At 43.2% G+C, this 20,035-nt stretch overlaps 1 protein-coding gene across 1 annotated transcript; it reads right to left on the bottom strand.

Moving 5' to 3' along the window:
* Nucleotides 1-2,943: 2,943 nt before the first annotated feature.
* LOC126191502 (ejaculatory bulb-specific protein 3-like) lies at nucleotides 2,944-9,169 on the bottom strand. The gene is made up of 2 exons (XM_049932393.1): nucleotides 8,938-9,169; nucleotides 2,944-3,346 (listed from the first exon to the last, which is right to left on the bottom strand). Exons 1-2 carry the CDS (start codon nucleotides 9,125-9,127, stop codon nucleotides 3,150-3,152), a joined length of 387 nt encoding a protein of 128 aa, XP_049788350.1. The 5' UTR covers nucleotides 9,128-9,169; the 3' UTR covers nucleotides 2,944-3,149.
* Between the last annotated feature and the right edge of the window lie 10,866 nt (nucleotides 9,170-20,035).

Here is a 20,035-nt window from a genome sequence, read left to right as displayed (position 1 = left end):
GTAAAAGCAGTACAAATCTAAGGAGAAACCAGGCATCAAGGCATCAAAGGTCTCGAAACACTGTTCACACCTACCATAACTATCCTACTTCATATGATAATCAGCCTCTGGGTCACCTTTATTTTTGGTAAAGTACCGGTTTGTGTATCGGTACACGAGATGAGGAATACTCTCGTTTTATAGGTTTATACGCGGTGAAAGAGGGATGGCAATACTTTCTTGACTAAAGTTGTTCATCTGCATAAATCCGGCCATGTGGTTACTGTTAGCTGGGAACCCATAAAACTGAGTGACATATCGAGTAGCCGCAGGTGGTCTGCTGCATCCGCCAGCCTCAGAACTGTTCATCTGCAGCAGAAGTCCCTGTTCACGATTAACGGGTAAATAGCTAGCACAGATGAAATGTCCTCTTGCGACTGGGATTCCTTGTGACGTGGATGTAATCGGTGTAGACGTGAATGCTAGAGATTGATTAGTTACACGTTCCGTAAAGTTGTACATCAGCTAAAATATTGTTGTGGTACAAATTGGAATCAAAACTCCTCACATCTAATTCGCCTTATTGTCGTCATAAAATGACTGGACAGGAACCCGTGTTCATAAATGTATATTTTTGGCAAAAAACGTTCGCTTAGAGTTTGCTTCTCTGCAGGGCCAAGAGAATAAAAAGTAATAGTAACTTACCTACTTGTAACTAGGGTAACATTGATTTTCAGGAACTAGCTAGAATGGTAACGGTGTTCAGTGCAAATGGCTGTGCAGTAATGGAGCGACATGGAGTTTACAGGTGTCAGAAGAGAGATATTGAAAATTATCAACAGTTATTTGCAGCAACTATGGTAACTGCAATTATGGTAAATCTCCCATTCAATAGGCTCAGAAAGTTTGAAAATATTATTTCACAAGTTTTCCGTTAAGCGCGTTAACGGTTCGCCGACGAAATGTGGTACTTCGTTAGGCGTTATTTAGTCCCTGAGGTGTACATCACCAAACTATTTTGTAACGGAGCTTTAGAAACAACCTGTACGTGGTATAATGATTGTTTCGATGGTGTGTCAGTGTGGAGTCAGTGAAACAATTGACACTTCTTATTTCCAACAGCCCCGCGTAATGTAAAAGTCAGACAGTAAAAATCATCAAACGAAAATCTGATACGCATCAGAGATGTTGATCATTACTGGGAAAGGTACACTAGAAAATATCAAGAAAGTAGACAGAAGACTCATAAAAAAATCCTATTGCCCAGTAAGACTAAAGAAGACTGCAGATTGCAGAATAGACAAGAGACTGAGCAGATATCAAGTACAATATATGACCTAAAAAAAGTCGACTGAAATATGACGGGCTACCAAGAAAATTTCGGAAAGCTGACGAAATGAAAGATGTTGGGATATATACAAAACTTAAAGAACCTAACGTTGATCACGAGAAGTAAATAAATTGAACACAGGAACATGTTAATCGGACGAAGGGAAGAAGATACATAGTGAAAGGGTGAAAGAAACATGGCATTTGAGAAAAACTCACATTAAGTACACCCTTTTCGTAGTAATCTAGCGGTCTATAAGTATATGTCAAACACTGTGATGTAGGCCCTACAGCAGTGTAGTAGCATCATACAGAATGATTATTATTAACGTTTAAACACCTCCGGAGGAACGTAGACGACTCTGAGACAAATAAATTAATATAAGAAAAATAGTGACGTAAATGTTGGAAATTACTTCAAAAACGGATGACAAATATTGGATATGTGGCGTCAAAACTCTTTCACCACAGGTTACCTCCCTGGGCGGCAGTAGTTGAGCCGAGTGTTCATGTCGGTGTCGACCCAGGTCTACGTGTACGTCTTAAGTGCGGAGAGTTCAGAGTTCGAGTTTTGGGTCTGGCGGGCTGTATGTTTTTCATTGCATGAGGCGTTACAAGTTTACAAAATGTTTTATTATTTCCAGTCTCGCGCTCTCCGCTGTTTTATTGCAAAGTTTAGTACAATAGAAACCGAACGTATTGAATCACAAATAAATCAGTATAAGTTTCCCAACTACGTCGTTAACAGTAAATGGCCTCGTTTTGTATACTAAATAATGTCTGTAAACAATATACGAGGAGCCAATAGGAAAGAAAGAAAAAATAAGAACAGCTCTTACTTGATTAGACCGAGGGCAATAATACTGTGACGTCTAGTTTACAACAGATCAGAGATACAAAAACAAACTTCGCATCGATCAATCCTTCCTTCACCCCAAGCCCAATCGCTGGAAGTGCGGTAAGATAGGCATCTGGTGACGTCATATGTTCTACATTTCTCATCCATTTTTTGAGTATTTCCCGATATTTTCGACCCATGTGTCTTATATTATATTATTTGTCTCAGCGTCATCTAAGTCGCTTCCTGGGTCTCCAGACGTTAATAAGAACTACCCTGTACCTATAGAGTTGTTTTGTACTGTCAATTAGTCCCTTTATGTGTTGTGTAGTAAATAATGGAGCAATTCGTAATCCATCACGATAACTACCAATCACTCACAGCCGCATTTTTATCAAATATTTAAACGTGTGCGATGTATATGTCTCAACTTTACTGTACAAAGTGTATGTGTAGCTGTAACGTCTACCACATTGTGTACATGTGGGTGCGGATAATTGAAAGAAAATTTTAAATTATTGGTAACTTACGCTATCATTATTACAATATTACGAAACAATGATAATAGTAACGCTATTTTAAAAATAATTTAGTTTCACAGCCGAAAACCAGTTGAACCCTTTCGTTTTTACCCCTGAGAAAATTTCATTTTTACTTCCAGGGGGTCGTTACCGGCAAGTTCAGATCCGCTGTTATAAATGATGATTCAAACACAGTTATAGGAAAGTGGACTTCGAAAGGAGTCATACTCTGAAGCAGGAAATTGTCGAGCAACCTACCAAAATATGAAACACAAATTTAACAATAAACATTTATTTCATATGATAATTTTTGGAATACTGTGAACGAGTGAAAGTTAAGAAAGTGCGTTGAGTGACAAAATTGGATGAAGTTGTCAGATGAATTTACGGTCACTGAAAGTTCCTGGAAAGAGACAGGAGTTACTGTTGAATTGTGTACGACGATGGTGACAGCTGAGAGCTGAGTCTTTCTTGTGCGGCGATCAGAAATTGACGCCCCGCTCCTTCCAGGCCTCAGCATACTTCTTGGTGTACTCGCCCGTGGGGTCGTACTTGGCCTTCAGCTTCGTCCACTCTGCAGGGTACCTCTCTGTGATGTGCTTCAGGACCTTGACAGCTCTCTCCAGCTGGCTAGGCGTGCAGTCGTTGCAACCCGTTGACACCAATTTTGGCACCCTGCCTGTAGCAATGTAACAGAAAAATCATGTGAAAATGTTTCATTGCAAACGGCGCAAGATATTAAGTTTAATATTATTGTTGATTTATATTTCCAGTGCACTATCGGATTATTAATCATTTCACTGGATGATACTCGCTAGCTCCAAGTACTAACAATAGATGTGGTACTCCTTGACTAGGAGTTACTTAGAACGGTGCACTGAACTAATAGGCGAAGTAAAAAATGCATTCTTCAGACGTCGCTATCAGGTAAAGTGGGCTGGAAAGAGAGTTGTGTTCTGCAGCGGCGGACATTTACTGCCATGAGTGAGGGTACAGCATGGCGGTGGCGGTTTATGTTGCTTAAGGTAGCAGAACCGCGATGTGCTGTCGGAACGGGCGGGAGGTTAGCCTCTGGTTGGATGAAAATTATTTCAGGACATTGTACCAGAAGAAAAAGCGTCGGGGGCGGAAGAAGGCGAAAGGACATGCTTTTAGTGCGAAGAAATGCGAAGAATCAGAAATGATGGTCTTTAGCTGACCTCTGATGAATCTTATCGGGGAGCACATGCCCCGCTGAAAGGCACAGACATGTTTTTGTTTGGCAGAGCTTTAAGAATGTAGGAGGGGAAATGGAACCTTCCAGAAAACCTTCTGAAAGGAGTACGCGCTTCAGGTGACTATCTGCAGATCCATGGCCTGTGTAGTGGAACATATTGCTATTGTACAGGCTACTGGGATTCGTCACTTGAGTGCAAACATGGGCGCCTTGTGACCAGTAGGGAGCCGGCCGCGGTGGCCGAGCGGTTCTAGGAGCTTCAGTCCGGAACCGTGCTACTGCTACGGTCGCAGCGAATCCTGCCTGCATGGATGTGTGCGATGTCCTTAGGTTAGTTAGGTTTAAGTAGTTCAAAGTTCTACGGGACTGATGACCTCAGATGTTAAGTCCCATAGTGCTGTGAGCCTTTTTTTCGTTTTTTTTTTGGTTTTTTTTTTTTTTTTTTTTTTTTGTTTTGCACTGATGAGAGACATTTTACTCTGGGGTTCGAGCATGAGATTCTCCTGGTGAGGATCACAGTGGAGAAACTGGCGGTTAGGTTTTTAAAATCTTTGAGTTTGTGAGAAGAAGCACATTAATACAATTTTCAGTAACAGAATTCTTATTGTGTTTACACGAGTGATGATTCTTTAGTTCTCTGTGAATCTGACATAGTCTAAATTGAATCCTTACATGAGAACAGGTGACTCGAGTTTTTGTTTCTGTCTAGTGAGTCAACAGAAATATTGACTTGTGTTCTGACTTGTACTGAGGTAATTGTAGCACTAGGAGTTTGCTTATTGCATGTTGCATCCACTGTATAGGCAAAGAATTGCATCTAAGTCATGTACATCATCTGCCGCAGTGAGCATATCAGGAGTGCAGTACAACTGCTGTCCGTAAGTCAATATTTGATACGTGCACTCCAGTACGACATACAGAGAAACACTCACCGTAAATGAGATGAGTTCTATTTGGTTTCCCACTGAGTGTTTTCTGAAAAAGCCAGTCAGGGTGTATGTCTTTTGTTTCTCGCTGCTACCACTGCCAGCCAGCTCTGTCCCTGTTGGTCCATCGTTGGTACAGGACAGCGCCTGGTCAGATATTTACCAAAGAAAACTCGCCAAACAGCTACTTATTTTTAGATGTTATTGTATTTACAAAGGTGGTTTCGGAGCCTCATTAATGCCATCTTCAGGCCCCTACGCACTCCATGTATCCAGAATCACGTAGACCGATACACGCATAACCGGAGCCATTAACACCTGGATTCTGTAATTTTTTTACAAAAACTGTGCAAACATGCACCACGAGAAACGTGTGCTCCGTTTTTGTCAAGTTACACAAAAAATTCACGGAACACAGGTATTCATGGCTCCAGTTATGCCCGTATCGGTCTATGTGACTCTATACACATTGAGTGCGCAGGGGTCTGAAGTATGCAATAATGAACTGCCTAAGCTATTCGTCTAAATAAGATAATACCCGAAAATATACGGCTGTGTAGCAAATTTTCTTTGGTAAAAATTCTCGGTAAACAAACTTTGTGTCCATTCGTCTAATAACGGGGATCGAAATCTAAAGTAACTAAAATAGATGTTCGGCCAATATCAAAATTACATATGGGGTAGAATAGAATATTGTGTACTTCATATTAATACAATTATTTTGCCCTCTACATGTCTTTCGAGAATAAACAGTTTACGGTGTCCACATTGTGATTATTCTTATAGTATCCCTAGAGAAATAATTGGTTTGATGCCATAAACAGAATTGATGAAAACCTACTACTCCATCTTACTATTTATGGAAATCCCTAAGTAGGCTGGCAATGGGAGGCTGGTTTTAATCATTTGTGGTCGTGAGAATTCCATTGTTAAGGCAACATTACGCTGCCACGCATATACACGTCATTTGTTACAAACACCATGTGGGTTTACAAGTGATGTTCTTCAACATAATGTACCTGGAAAGAGAACGAATTTCCTTTAATAATGAATACGTTGTTGACCGTTAAAACTGCCACACCATAAAGACAGCACGCAAAATCAGTCAACGTGACATCATGTGCTTCTATGTGCGAGCGATTGGCATTTCAGCGCAACTGCAGGGAGTGGGTAAGACTAAAGCCAGCTATATTCTGGACCTAACGACAGATTACTCAACGGGTTTGTCATACATAAATCGCAACTGAAGTTTGTTTGTTTCGGAGATCTTGTTATGCCGCCTTAAGAAGAAGAAAATTCTACTTGTAATTCGACTGCAGCTGGATTGTGGGTCTCATCAGCATGGCGACCACCACGGCCGTTTTCACTGACGCAGCAGCACATAGCGGCAGGGCTGTAAATGTGTCGTCTTCCAGATAGGTACCGCTTCTGCATGCAGCATCACTATGCATGTGTTCATGTTTGGAGACACGGAGGAAAACGAACGTTACCAGAACGCATTCTTAACTGGTTTGATGGCACGGGATATCTTTAGTATGCAACATGGTTACAATTGTTTTGCGTAGCCTGTTATCTGAACAACAGTCATTACGTTTCTTTCTTGCTCAGGCTAGCAGATGAGTTCTATCTCCGACGTCCCCATGAATTAATCTTTCAACACTACAATGAAAATCAGCTGCTTACCCGTGCTATCCTGACCTATCCAGACTGTTGCCGTCCTCAGCACGTTATCCACATATCTGACTCAGTGATCAAATCTGGCGAACAACTGACAAGAGACTCGCAGGAAACTGTTCGGGAGCCACTAAGAATGACAAAATATGATACAGAGTTGAAGACTTGTGGAATAACGTACCCGCAGTTCGAGTCGGTTCCTGCCAAACGTGACAGATCTGTATACCAGATTGCAAACCGTGTACACTCCGTACCTCCTGCAAATTTAATCACATTTTCCTCCTACCACATCGATACGTACAATTTCATTTACTGGTGTTTTTTGTAATGGGAGATAAAAGTGACGCCGGATTCATCAGTATCTAGCGACGAAAATATTTTATATCAGATCCGCAGAGAAATTCATTATATGCCTGATTTTCTCGGCCACACGTTTAATCTGTCAAAACACGTGCCGTTGAATGAACGGTCAATATGATACAACCCAGATAATTTCAAGCACAGGACTTCAGTGAGTGTAATGTAAATGGTGCTTGAGACTGTCCGTCGATGGTGGCAACAACACGTCTCTTACACCGTCTTGGGAATATGTAAGAGAGGAAAGAAGGAGCTTAACTGTTGTACAGATACCGAATTGTCTTCCATTGGCTTATTACAATCAAACGTTCTTTGTAGTAACAAGAGAGCTTTTCTACCAGGTACTAACGTTTTCCACTCATTTACAGCACACGCATGTGCACCAGTGTTTCAAGTTCATCCACATCAAATGATCGTTACGATTATTAGTGTATTATAAAGAGTTGGTGTTCGAGTCCCTATTATTATGGTTATTTTATTTCGTTTGGCTCTTTAAAATTCGTAGAATCAGTAGTTACCAATAGTATCCTTGCAGTATTTCGTCCGTGCAGTTGCCAATAGATCGCTAACGACTACCCTAAGATGCATGCTTCTGTCTGTTAGCGATCGTACTTCGATAGAACTCAATGACTATATTTGTATTTAAAATTGCGCATATTTTTCAGACTGCGTCACAATAATAACACGGAAGAAATTCAGTGTGCAGATAAATAAACAATATTGGACTAAAAATGTACAGGGTTAACAGCTGGACCTTAAAACAGTGAGAAAATACTTCATACTGAACAAAAGGCAATGCTAAAATTACTGTCACCGGGAATGGGCCTTTAAAGTAGACGACTGATGTCGCTTGCTACGTTATCGTATAAGAATATCAGACAGCAAAGGAAACATCTGTACGCTAATATAGAATGAAACGTTCGCTTTAGCACAAATAATTTGAAACAAACAATCGAAGGAGATTGTTGGAAAGATGATAAAAACTGGAATAGCAGAGAGAAGAAGCGAAGGTGATTCTCTTTTACACAGAAGCGATCATTGTGCAAAAAGATAAAGGCATGGTCAAAAAGAGATGGACAAGAGGTGGAAATTGGAGAAGTATCACATTTTTGACAGAAAGCTAAACCATACGTCGTTGGGGATTAGATGGGGTGGGCGAGCAAAGAATATAAACTAGGGAGGTAGAATTTATCGTGATTACTCCAAACTGCCACAATTCTTTGTTTAGATTAAAGCAAAAGGCGAATTGTAAGCTCTATGAAACGTTACCTTAATTGGCAAGAACATTTCTGATCAGGACATGAAATTTCCTATATGATAGAACACTGAAACGCTACGAATGGGTGTAAGATTGATTTGACAAGGATAAAGTAGCACGTCTTCCTGATATCACGGAGTTTGTCTGTTCTTACACTTATGAATGGTGGGCTCCACGTAGTTCCCAAGTCGTGCAGCGACCGTAAACCATAAAATAACCAAATATGCAGCAACCAGTTGCAAATTCATGTTTTATTTATTCACTTTTGCAAATCGATTTCAACTGATTAACAGCCATGATTGGTGTTTTCAACCAATATGTGCCCTGAGTAGTAACACTGTCTTAAGACAGTAATAAACAATATTTAACTAACATATTAGTTAAAACATGATGTCTCAAGACAGTATTACTACTCAGGGCACATACTGGTTGAAAGCACCGATGATGGCTGTTAATCAGTTGAAATCGATTTGCAAAAGTGAAGAAATAAAACGTGATTTTGCGACTAGTTGCTGCATATTTGGTAATTTAATGTTCTTACACTGCTGTTGGTCTTAGGGGAACACAATACCACCTTACTGCAATTGCACACCTAACAAGGAATAAGAAACAAAGTTTCTTGAAGGGATGCCATGAATCCTCCTGGGCAACCTCAAAGAATTTGCAGTTATTAATCTCGAGCATGATTTGGCCATTTTGTATATGAGTGTGCTACATCATCACCCATGAGCGTATTATTTAATCGAACATCTAGGAAAACGGGAATCGAACTCTAACGATGGTGAACAGTGGAAGAAAGAAGCGAACGAGAAAGAAGGAAGCTTAGCAGTCGCACTTACTTTTGATCTCCTTGCCCTCAGTGGTGCACTTTCCGTCGTCTGCATCGAGCATGCACTGGATGTAGGATTTCAGGAGGCGGTCGTTGTTGAGGATCTCGTCCACGTTCACTTTGTCCAGCTTGTCATCGGCTTTCACAGAAACTGCAACAACGGCCACGAGGCAGCAGCAGAGGATCAGGTTTCTCGCCATGGCTACTGGTGCACTCCGCCCGCACTGTGAGATGCGGTCACAGGTGACTGCTTCTTATACCTCCGCTCTGGCGTATGAATACCTATGACGGGATAACAGGGGCACGAGGTGGGGCGCCTTCGGGAAAAACTAGCGCCGACACGTGCGATAATGCGAAAACTGCGTGGCTTTGGTGAACTCCTGCGACCTTGAACAGCCAGTTCTCACTGTAATTGCCTCACCAGCATCCCGCGGTATGGAAGACAGCAGAATAATCGACGTTCTTATTGAGCAATATACGTAGCGTGTTGCGGTTTCCTTAAATATGCTACGCTCTATGCAAATCAGAATTAATGTAGAAAATTCTATTAGTAGTAGCGGTAACAGAATCATGCTCTGCAAATGTCACCTCCATGGGAGGCCGTGAGATTCGAGTTTTGTGTACCATGCGAAAAGAAAAATAAATATTTTCTGTTAACAACAAAAATGACCATGGAATAACATTCTAGAAAAGTGTACGTGTTAATAAGACGAACTATTGTTTAATATCTATGCGAAAAATCCCAAAACACCGTAATAAACTAAGGTTTTCTCGCTGTAACTCGTAGGTCAAATACTACAAACCAGTTCTCGTCTCAGTATCCCACCGTACAAAAACAGACACACTTGAATGCGAGGAATTGTCTTAGCTGGAATACTTTTTGTCAAAAGTGGCAAAAAATTTCATTCTATTTTTTGGAAGTGCACTACTGTTTGTGGAAATTACAATACGAAGAAAAAAAAGCATGAATGCAATTAATTTAATACCACAGCTTGTGTACATAACAATGATTGCCTTTTCAAATCGGCGGTACATGTCCTTTGAGCCCTAGTATTCAATATATCGTGTGGCCACCATGCGGTCTGGAACCGAGCGACCACCCCGGTCGCAGGTTCGAATCCTGCCTCGGGCATGGGTGTGTGTGATGTCCTTAGGTTAGTTAGGTTTAATTAGTTCTAAGTTCTAGGCGGCTGATGACCGCAGAAGTTAAGTCGCATAGTGCTCAGAGCCAGAGTCACCATGTGCTGCAATTTGAGCTGCTATACGCCGTGGCATTGAATCAGTAAGGTTCTGAAAACGTTCCTGAGGGTTTTTACTCCATGCAGTTTGTATCGGAGCCCACAAATGCGTGACACCAGTTACTGGAGGACCGTGACGCACCAGCTGCCGACTAACCATATCCCAGACATGTTCGATGGGCACCATGTCTGGCAAAAGTGCAGGTCAGGGTAGCAGTGGTGCCCGTACCTGTACACTCCACGCAGTATGTGGCCAGGCATTGTCTTGTTGAAATGTGGCCTGTGGAGATGCCTGAAACAGGAGGAATACCTCAGGCTCCTCAACCTCCGTTAGGTACCGGTGCCTTCAATACGTACAAGGCAAGATCGGTAGTTGTACGCAATGGCGCCCCGAACAATCAAATCTGGTGTTTGTCCGCTATGACGCTGCACAATGCAGCCCTCCAGTTTACACTCACCACGGTACCGCCGGACTCGTATGAGGCAATCACTGTAGGACAGGTTGAAGCGGGACGCAACCGAAATGATTACAAGTTGCCACTTAACATCCCAGTGACGGTGTTCACGTGCCCATTGCAGTCGTAGGAGCTTGTGGCTTCTGGACAATGGAAGGCGACGTATGGTACGCGTGCAACCAGTCCAAACTGCAGCAGACGGCGACAAACCGTCGATGTAGAGAAATTGACACCTGTGACAATGCTCCAGCGACGAGCCAACACTGTGGATGGCGCTGTCCAGTGCGTAATGGCAATGCGGACAAGATGACTGTCATCCCGTGCTGTGGTCATGTTCCGTGGTCGAGTTCCCGCTCGTCGCTGCGTACGACCTTCCTCTATCCACTGCTTCACACACGCATCATTGTTGTAGCAGCATGCCCTGTGCGAGCCGAAATGTCACGGTATGACAACCCCGTTTCCCGGAGACCGATTATTCTGCCCCGTTCGACCTCGCTCACATGCCGATATGGCTCCCTTTAACGTGGACGAGGCATGCTGGCACTCACTATATTGTTTCCACCTACGTGACAGCTCTGCATCGCCTACACTAAGCGCAACACCGACCCTGTCGGACCGATACGAGAGGGCCCTGCTCGACCCACGTGTACCACACCCGTTGCCACTTCCACCAAGTGTGGTGCTATTCGGGTAATTGCTTCTCGGTGTTACACTTTTCCCAAATGGCAGTGTATATAGCAACACGAATGTTGCACATTTAGTATTGTTTAATAACGCAAAAGGTGTAACTGTAAATTTGCATGAAATTCAAAGCTTATTTTACGCCTTGTTGCACAGTGTTAGAACCACCATGGATGGGAAAGGAGTTAAAGGCTATAGCGTCTTCTTAGTTGAAACTTGTCTGAAATTTGAAATTGATTCTGAAAAGTATATTTCTGTAGGTTTTTTAATATTTTTAGACGCCATTTTCGGCTAAGTAAATTTATCACTAAGGACTCATCCCTTGTTGTGTGTGTGTAATCTTATGGGACTTAACTACTAAGGTCATCAGTCCCTAAGTTTACACACTACTTAACCTAAATTATCCTAAGGACAAACACACACACCCATGCCCGAGGGAGGACTCGAACCTCCGCCGGGACCAGCCGCTCTGTCCATGACTGCATCGCCTTAGACTGCTCGGCCAATCCCGCGCGGTGCCTCCCTTGTTATTTACTTCAGTTAAGTATACTGTTACGAAACAGTTTCGCTGTCTCGATATGTGCGATAAACACTTTTAGCAAAGCCTTCATTTCCGCCCAAAATATGCTCGCAAAAAAGCGAGACGCAATAAAGTTACACTACCGTCAAAGTAACACAGAAGTTAGTATTTATTAAATGGTTCAAATGGCTCTGAGCACTATGGGACTTAACGTCTATGGTCATCAGTCCCCTAGAACTTAGAACTACTTAAACCTAACTAACCTAAGGAAATCACACAACACCCAGTCATCACGAGGCAGAGAAATAGTATTTATTAAATTGGTGAACATCTTTGTAGGCAATTATGAGGCTATCCAGGTAAGCTCTATCATTACATCATAAAATCTGTACACCGCCCACATGTTTATATGAGTGGCTGATTGCAAGATACCATTTGTATACAACTGTCCACTGCTGCAGATGTTCGAAACTAGTCACCACTTAAATAAAAAACGCACTTCTGTGCACAGTATGCTAAAAATGATTAAAGTGAGATCTGTTATTATTATTGCCATATTTTATCATAAGGGGGCCAGGTTGCATTTTTCTCCAGTTCAATCACATACGCTATGTGATGGAAAGTATCCGGACATCTGGCTGAAAGTGACTTATAAGTTCGTGGCGCCCTCCATCGCTAATGCTGGAATTTAGTATGGTGTTGGCCCACCCTTAGCCTTGAAGACATCTTCCATTCTCGCAGTCATACGTTCAATCAGAGGCTGGAGATTTCTTAGGGAATGGCAGCCCATTCTTCACGGAGTGCTGTGCTGGGGATAGGTATCGATGTCGGTCGGTGAGGCCTGGCACAAGTCGGAGTTCCAAAACATCCCAAAAGTGTTTTATGGGATTCAGGTCAGGACTCTGTGCACGCCAGTCCATTACAGGGATGTTATTGTCGTGTAACCACCCCGCCAGAGGCCGTGCATTATGAACAGTTGCTAGATAGTGTTGAAAGATGCAATCGCCATCCCCGAATTGCTCTTCAAAAGTGGGAATCAGGAAGGTGCTTAAAACATCAGTGTAGGCCTGTGCTGTGATAGTGCCTCGCAAAACAGCAATGGGTGCAAGCCCCCTTCATGAAGAACACGACCACACCATAACACCACCGCCTCCGAATTCTACTGGTGGCACTACACAAGCTAGCAGATGACGTTCATCGTGCATTTTCCATACCCACACCATGCCATCGGATCGCCACATTGTGTACCGTGATTTGTCACTCCACGCAACGTTTTTCCACTGTTCAATCGTCCAATGTTTACGTGCCTTACAATAAGCAAGGTGTGGTGTCACCGCCAGACACCACACTTGCTAGGTGGTAGCCTTTAAATCGGCCGCGGTCCGCTAGTATACGACGGACCCGCGTGTCGCCACGGTCAGTGATTGCAGACCGAGCGCCGCCACACGGCAGGTCTAGAGACACTTCCTAGCACTCGCCCCAGTTGTACAGCCGACTTTGCTAGCGATGGTTCACTGACAAATTACGCTCTCATTTGCCGAGACGATTGTTAGCATAGCCTTCAGCTACGTCATTTGCTACGACCTAGCAAGGCGCCATTATCATTTGCCATTTACCTTGTGATGCATGTACCGTCAGACCGATGTTCACCAATTATGGATTAAAGTTAAGTATTCCAGAAGCTAAGTACCTTTATTACTATACTCAACTCCTATAACTGTTCCAGACCTCACGCCAGCCTGCGTGAGCTTAAGCGCGTGCCTTTCGGCTTCCTCCTCCTAGTGGCTTGGCTGTCCTTGCCAAGTCACAACACAAGGCGTCGCTTAGTATTTACCGGCGTGATGTGTTGATTATGAGCAGACGCTCGACCATGAAATCCAAGTTTTCTCACCTCCTGACTAACTGTCATAGTACTTGCACTGGTTCCTGATGCAGTTTGGAATTCCTATGTGATGGTCTGGATAGATGTCTGCCTACTACACATTACGACTCTTCTCAAACGTCGGCCGTCTCCGTCAGTCAACAGACGAGGTCGGCCTGTACGCTTTTGTGCTGTACGTGTCCCTTCACGTTTCCGCTTCACTATGATATCGGAAACAGTGGACCGGGGGATGTTTAGGAGTGTGGAAATCTCACGTGTAGACGTGTGACACAAGTGACACCCAATCACCTGACCACATTCGAAGGCCGTGAGTTCCGTGGAGTGCCCCATTCTGCTCTCTCACGATGTCTAATGACTACTGAAATCGCTGATATGGAGTACCTGTCAGTAGGTGGCAGCGCAATGCACCTAATATGAAAAAGTATGCTTTTGGGGGTGTCCATGTACATTTGATCATATAGTGTATTTCACTGAGATGACATTTTCTGCAAAAATAATTTATTTTGCGTATTTGTCTTGGAAAATCAAAATTACTTTCTTGCCATTTATTTTGAGTACATAAAACGTCCTAAAGTTCAGATAACGGTGATAGACGCCAATTGCCTGTGCGTGAGTGACACTCTATCAACTGAACACTGTAGACTAATGTCGAAAAACCTATAGGGCTACCTAGAATTAGCGTAGAAAGACAGGTACGTACATTACTTAGTCACACTGTACGAATAATACGTTGAACACCTTGGTCGCATGATCAGCATCCGTTGGGGATATAGAAAGGGAGTGGTTTCTGAAAATGTGTACCATATGTAGATATTAACTCGATACGCTACACTGAGCGAGTGCGTTGCACTATGGAATGTAGACGACAGGCATACTACGTCACTGGAAAATGCAGTTGATTTTTTATCTTTCATTACTGCTTCTTCATGCGTACTCTTTCTGTTACGTAGTGAACCGTCTTTCTAAGCTTTTTCCTTTCAATTGGTAGTGATTTAGAAAAGATTGCTGTATCGTGTGGCAGGTGGCAGTTGACGCTAAATAACGAAAAGTGTGAGGTGATACAAATGAGTTCCAAAAGAAATCCGTTGGAATTCAATTACTCGATAGAACAACTTCAGTTGGAAAGACGACATAGATAATATTGTGGGGAAGGCGAGCCAAAGGTTGCGTTTCATTGGCAGGACACTTAGAAGATGCAACAAGTCCACTACAGAGACAGCTTACACTACACTCGTTCGTCCTCTGTTAGAATATTGCTGCGCGGTGTGGGATCCTTACCAGGTGGGATTGACGGAGGACATCGAAAGGGTGCAAAAAAGGGCAGCTTGTTTTGTATTATCATGTAATAGGGGAGAGAGTGTGGCGGGTATGATACGCGATTTGGGATGGAAGTCATTAAAGCAAAGACGTTTTTCGTCGCGGCGAGATCTATTTACGAAATTTCTGTCACCAACTTTCTCTTCCGAATGCGAAAATATTTTGTTGATCCCAACCTACATAGGTAGGGATGATCATCAAAATAAAATAAGAGAAATCAGAGCTCCAACAGAAAGGTTTAGGTGTTCGTTTTTCCCGAGCGCTGTTCGGGAGTGGAATGGTAGAGAGATAGTATGACTGTGGTTCGATGAACCCTCTGCCAAGCACTTAAATGTGAATTGCAGCGTAATCATGCAGATGTAGATGTACATGTAGATGGTACGAAGATATTTGTGAGCTTAGTAACTGATATAGCTGTAGCGGCAACACCATTTAAGATTGGAAAAGTTTAGCTTCGGTGCAATAGTTCGGAGCGCACAAGTTTCAGCCAGGCATGGGCCTGTTGACAGTAAGTTACACTACCAGCAGTTGCGAAGTAAAATGGAGGCCACAGGGCCGTTGATCTGCTGAAAAGAGTAAACGCAGCGGTTTTCATGGCGCAGGTTACAGGCAGAAGGGGCCCCTCTGGTCCATCCCAGGTGTTATGTCTACATGACTCGGAATGGCATGTTAGCAAAACAGAGGCGCACAGCCGAATAGAAATAGGCACCAGTTCACTAACAAGGCATTCAAGTGTGACAGCTCTCCTGGATTGTGGGGGGTGTCACACCACCGGCTACACGCAGCAGCAGATGGGGCGCCAATGCTCCAGTCCACGGCAGGTCGCTGGTTCGACCCTCTGAGGCCAACGCAGGGTCCGCAGCCAGCCAGCGGCGGGCCACGCCACAGCTCGATACTGCAGGCAGTCTTGCTAGCTCTCAACACACGCCGGAGGCATCCCGAGGCGAGGGCCGTAGATTCGGACCCAGCTCACGGGCACTTGTTATCGCCGCAATCTTAGCCACGCCGGCGAGGAAGCACGCCGCGGGCCGCCTTGCAGTGCTGAGGCAGGAGGGGCGAGGAGCTCTGACAAGGAGGCGGCACGACCGTGGGGTCGGGGATTCGTCCGAAATTTTGTGTGGTGAAAGAGGACCTCTAACACCTCACGTGGTTAAAATATTATGACGCACTACCCGGAAAATCCCGGAGAAAATCGATCCAAAGTTCCTTAGGTGCCTTATGAGTATAAGATGTTTATCCATTGCCGAGCCGCCGTCTGGCCTAGATGTTTAGGCCTCGGAGTTTTACGACAGGGATGTCGGGTTCGATTCCTCCGTTGGCAATTGTTTTCATTTCTTTCATTTTCTTTAGTTATTCCACCAATTATTCAGAAAGTTTCCCAAACCTACATGATCTTTAACAAATTATTTACATTATTGAATAAAAAGTATTTTATTTTTGTCCAACAACACAATTCATGGCGGTGGGTTTTTCATTTTTAATTGTAAATTATATGAGGGGAAACGTTGGGTTTTTAATCAGAATAACAAAGTCGATTGGGAAACATTTAGTTTTTATATATATAATAATTATAAACAAGAACTGCAGTGGTAATTCACGTAAAAACAAACAAAGCAATAATTTTTGCGACATCTTGCGCAACATATAAAGGCGGCTTTTTTTTTCAATCACAGGGCGTTTGCAATAAATCTGTAGAAAACCATGCCCCATTAACATTTACGAAAATGTTTTGAGTTTCTGATAATTTTGAGGCAAACCAGGCATATTGAATCATGTCTCGGTATATTGGTGACGATAATTGACGGTGAATTATAGAATGAATTTTTATACGGTCTTCCGGGGAATTAATTTCACGATTCTTCTGTAACAATGCGCTGCAATTTGGCAAGCAACAGAAGAAAACAATAGTGCCAGAGGAGGAAACGAACCTGCGACCTCTGGCGTAAGGGTCCGAGCGCTAACCATGTAGGCCAGACGGCGGGTCGGCAATAAGCTAACATTTCATACTCATACGGCACTTAAGAAACTTTGGATCGATTTTTCCCGGGATTTTCCTAATAGTGCGTCCTAATATCTTAACCACGTGAGGTGTTAGAGGTCCTCTTTCACCACACAAATTTGCGGACAAATCCCCAACCCCACGGTCGTGCCGTCTCCTCGTGAGTCGACTGCCGGCCCATCCTGACACCGTCACATACAAGGCCAACACACAGCGGTACGCTGCATGGGTCGCTGAGGCAGCCACTCTGCGCGAAGCCGTTTTGCAGACAGCGAAGTGGTGTCCTCATCCTCAGGATTGAAACCCGGTGAAGCTGACCGACAAGAATGGGGGGCACTGTAGCTGGAAATAATAAATCACTTGGGAAACTGGGACGAGTTTTAATATGGCACATCCTGACAGCCCATCCTCGTCCAAGATTCCTCTACATAACGATAGTATTACGATAGCAATGTTAATAATTAAGTAATTGTAAAAACAGTATATATATATATATATATATATATATATATATATATATATATATATATATATATATATATATGGTGTTACAAAAAGGTACGACCAAACTTTCAGGAAACATTCCTCACACACAAACAAAGAAAAGATGTTATGTGGACATGTGTCCGGAAACGCTTAATTTCCATGTTAGAGCTCATTTTAGTTTCGTCAGTATGTACTGTACTTCCTCGATTCACCGCCATGATTTCATACGGGATACTCTACATGTGCTACTAGAACATGTGCCTTTACAAGTACGACACAACATGTGGTTCATGCACGATGGAGCTCCTGCACATTTCAGTCGAAGTGTTCGCACGCTTCTCAACAACAGATTCGGCGACCGATGGATTGGTAGAGGCGGACCAATTCCATGGCCTCCACGCTCTCCTGACCTCAACCCTCTTCACTTTCATTTATGGGGGCATTTGAAAGCTGTTGTCTACGCAACCCCGGTACCAAATGTATATACTCTTCGTGCTCGTATTGTGGACGGCTGTGAAACAATACGCCATTCTCCAAGGCTGCATCAGCGCATCAGGGATTCCATGCGACGGAGGTGGATGCATGTATCCTCGCTAACGGAGGACATTTTGAACATTTCCTGTAACAAAGTGTTGGAAGTCACGCTGGTACGTTCTGTTGCTGTGTGTTTCCACTCCATGATTAATGTGATTTGAAGAGAAGTGATAAAATGAGCTCTAACATGGAAAGTGAGCGTTTCCGGACACATGTCCACATAACATATTTTCTGTCTTTGTGTGTGAGGAATGTTTCCTGAAACTTTGGCCGTATCTTTTTGTAACACCCTGTATATAAAACTGCCTTCTTATAAGACCTTAGATTTAATGAAGCAATAGTGGAAATAACATGCAAGACATTAGTGAGAGCTATTCATGAACCTGCCTTTGAAAGTTTCTGACTAGTAGAGAACTCGTCTTGCAGTTTTAAAACGATTGGTGGGATAATGATATTGCCGAAAAGATGAAGGCGAAAAAGGAAGGCAGTAACAGATAGCTTTTGAACGGTAGGGTAGCTGTGTAAGACTGAAGAGAGAGGCAAAAAAAGCAGTAACTAGAGCAAAAAAAATTATGTGATACCTTAAATGTGAAATATTTATAACTATATAGGGAGTTCGAAGTCCAAAGAAGCACGGAAGATACTGAAACAGCTAGGGGTAAACTTACCGCTTATTAGCCTAGATAGATGGGAAACACACTATGAAGATCTATTGAAGGCACATAATTTGAAGACACACGTGGTTTTCGTAGACTCGCAGAAGGCGTGCCACAGTGTACCGCTCTCTAGGATGTGGAAAGCAATGAACAATAAGAAGTTACATAAATATTACGTACAGGCCGTTAGAAATCTGCATTCAGATAATACCTCTCATGTTACAGTTGGGAAGATGCTGTTACAGAAATTTAAAGTTAGCCAAAGACTGGTACAAGGAGGCTATTGAGCGCCTACCCTCTTTAAAGTATTTTTCAATGAAACACTGGAAAATTGGAGAAGGAAGTGTAAAAGCATGGGAATTGGGGTCGGTGATGAGCCTCTGTACTTCTTAAATCTTGCCAACGATCAGTTCATCTTTGCCGAAGAACAAGAGGATGTGTCTTATACGATAAGAAAGCTTAAAGGAGAATGTGAGCAGTGGGGCATGAAAATTAACTTTACAAAGACTGAATACTTGGTTTTCGGAGGTGTAGGAAGGGATCTTGTGACGTATGATGATCTATAGTGAAGTGCAGCCTTTCATATAAATATTTGGGGACAATCATTTCGGATAAAGGTGGAAGCAACGAGTAAATAAGGCACAGAATAACAAAGGGAAACATGGTAATTACGCAGTTACGCTCCATTATCTGGATGGCAATTTTAAAAGGAGGATATACGAAACTAGCATACAGCATCGCTCTATACGGTGCTAAACTGTGGGATGTCTCCAAGATCAGTGAGCAGAAATTAAAGACAATGGAAATGGAGTTTTGGAGATAAAGTTTTGAAGTACCAAGAAGAGACAAAATAAGAAGTGAAGTGTTATGAGAACAGATGGGAGTTACAAAAGACATTGTAGACACAATTTAAAATGAACAGCTAACACATTATGGTCAGCTTAGAGTAATGGCAGAGGAAAGGTGGCCTTCAGAATTATTGCACTGGAGAGCTCCAGAGGAAGAGCCCTTCTATACTGGAACGATGGAGGCATTTGACGCAGGACAGGGCTATACAAGAAAACTGTCAGGATAGAAGGAGGTGGAAACTCCCATGCGAGAGACGCCACATGATGTAGAAAAGTCGCAGAAAAAGATGATGGTGTGCAACTGGTGCTACAGTGACCACAAGGACTAATAACAGGCAGCCCACAGAAAGGGGGCTGAGGCCACAGCGCCCTTGCGCCGACTACCGTTGACCTCTGTACAAGCCGGCCGGAGTGGCCTAGCGGTTCTAGGCGCTTCAGTCCGGAACCACGCGGCTGCTACGGTCGCAGGTTCGAATACTGCCTTGGGCAGGG

This window comes from Schistocerca cancellata, chromosome 6, assembly GCF_023864275.1.
Source record: "Schistocerca cancellata isolate TAMUIC-IGC-003103 chromosome 6, iqSchCanc2.1, whole genome shotgun sequence".
Taxonomy (NCBI): Eukaryota; Metazoa; Arthropoda; class Insecta; order Orthoptera; family Acrididae; genus Schistocerca; species Schistocerca cancellata.
Note: the sequence above shows the minus strand (reverse complement) of the source record. Positions and strands in the feature narration are given on the sequence as shown.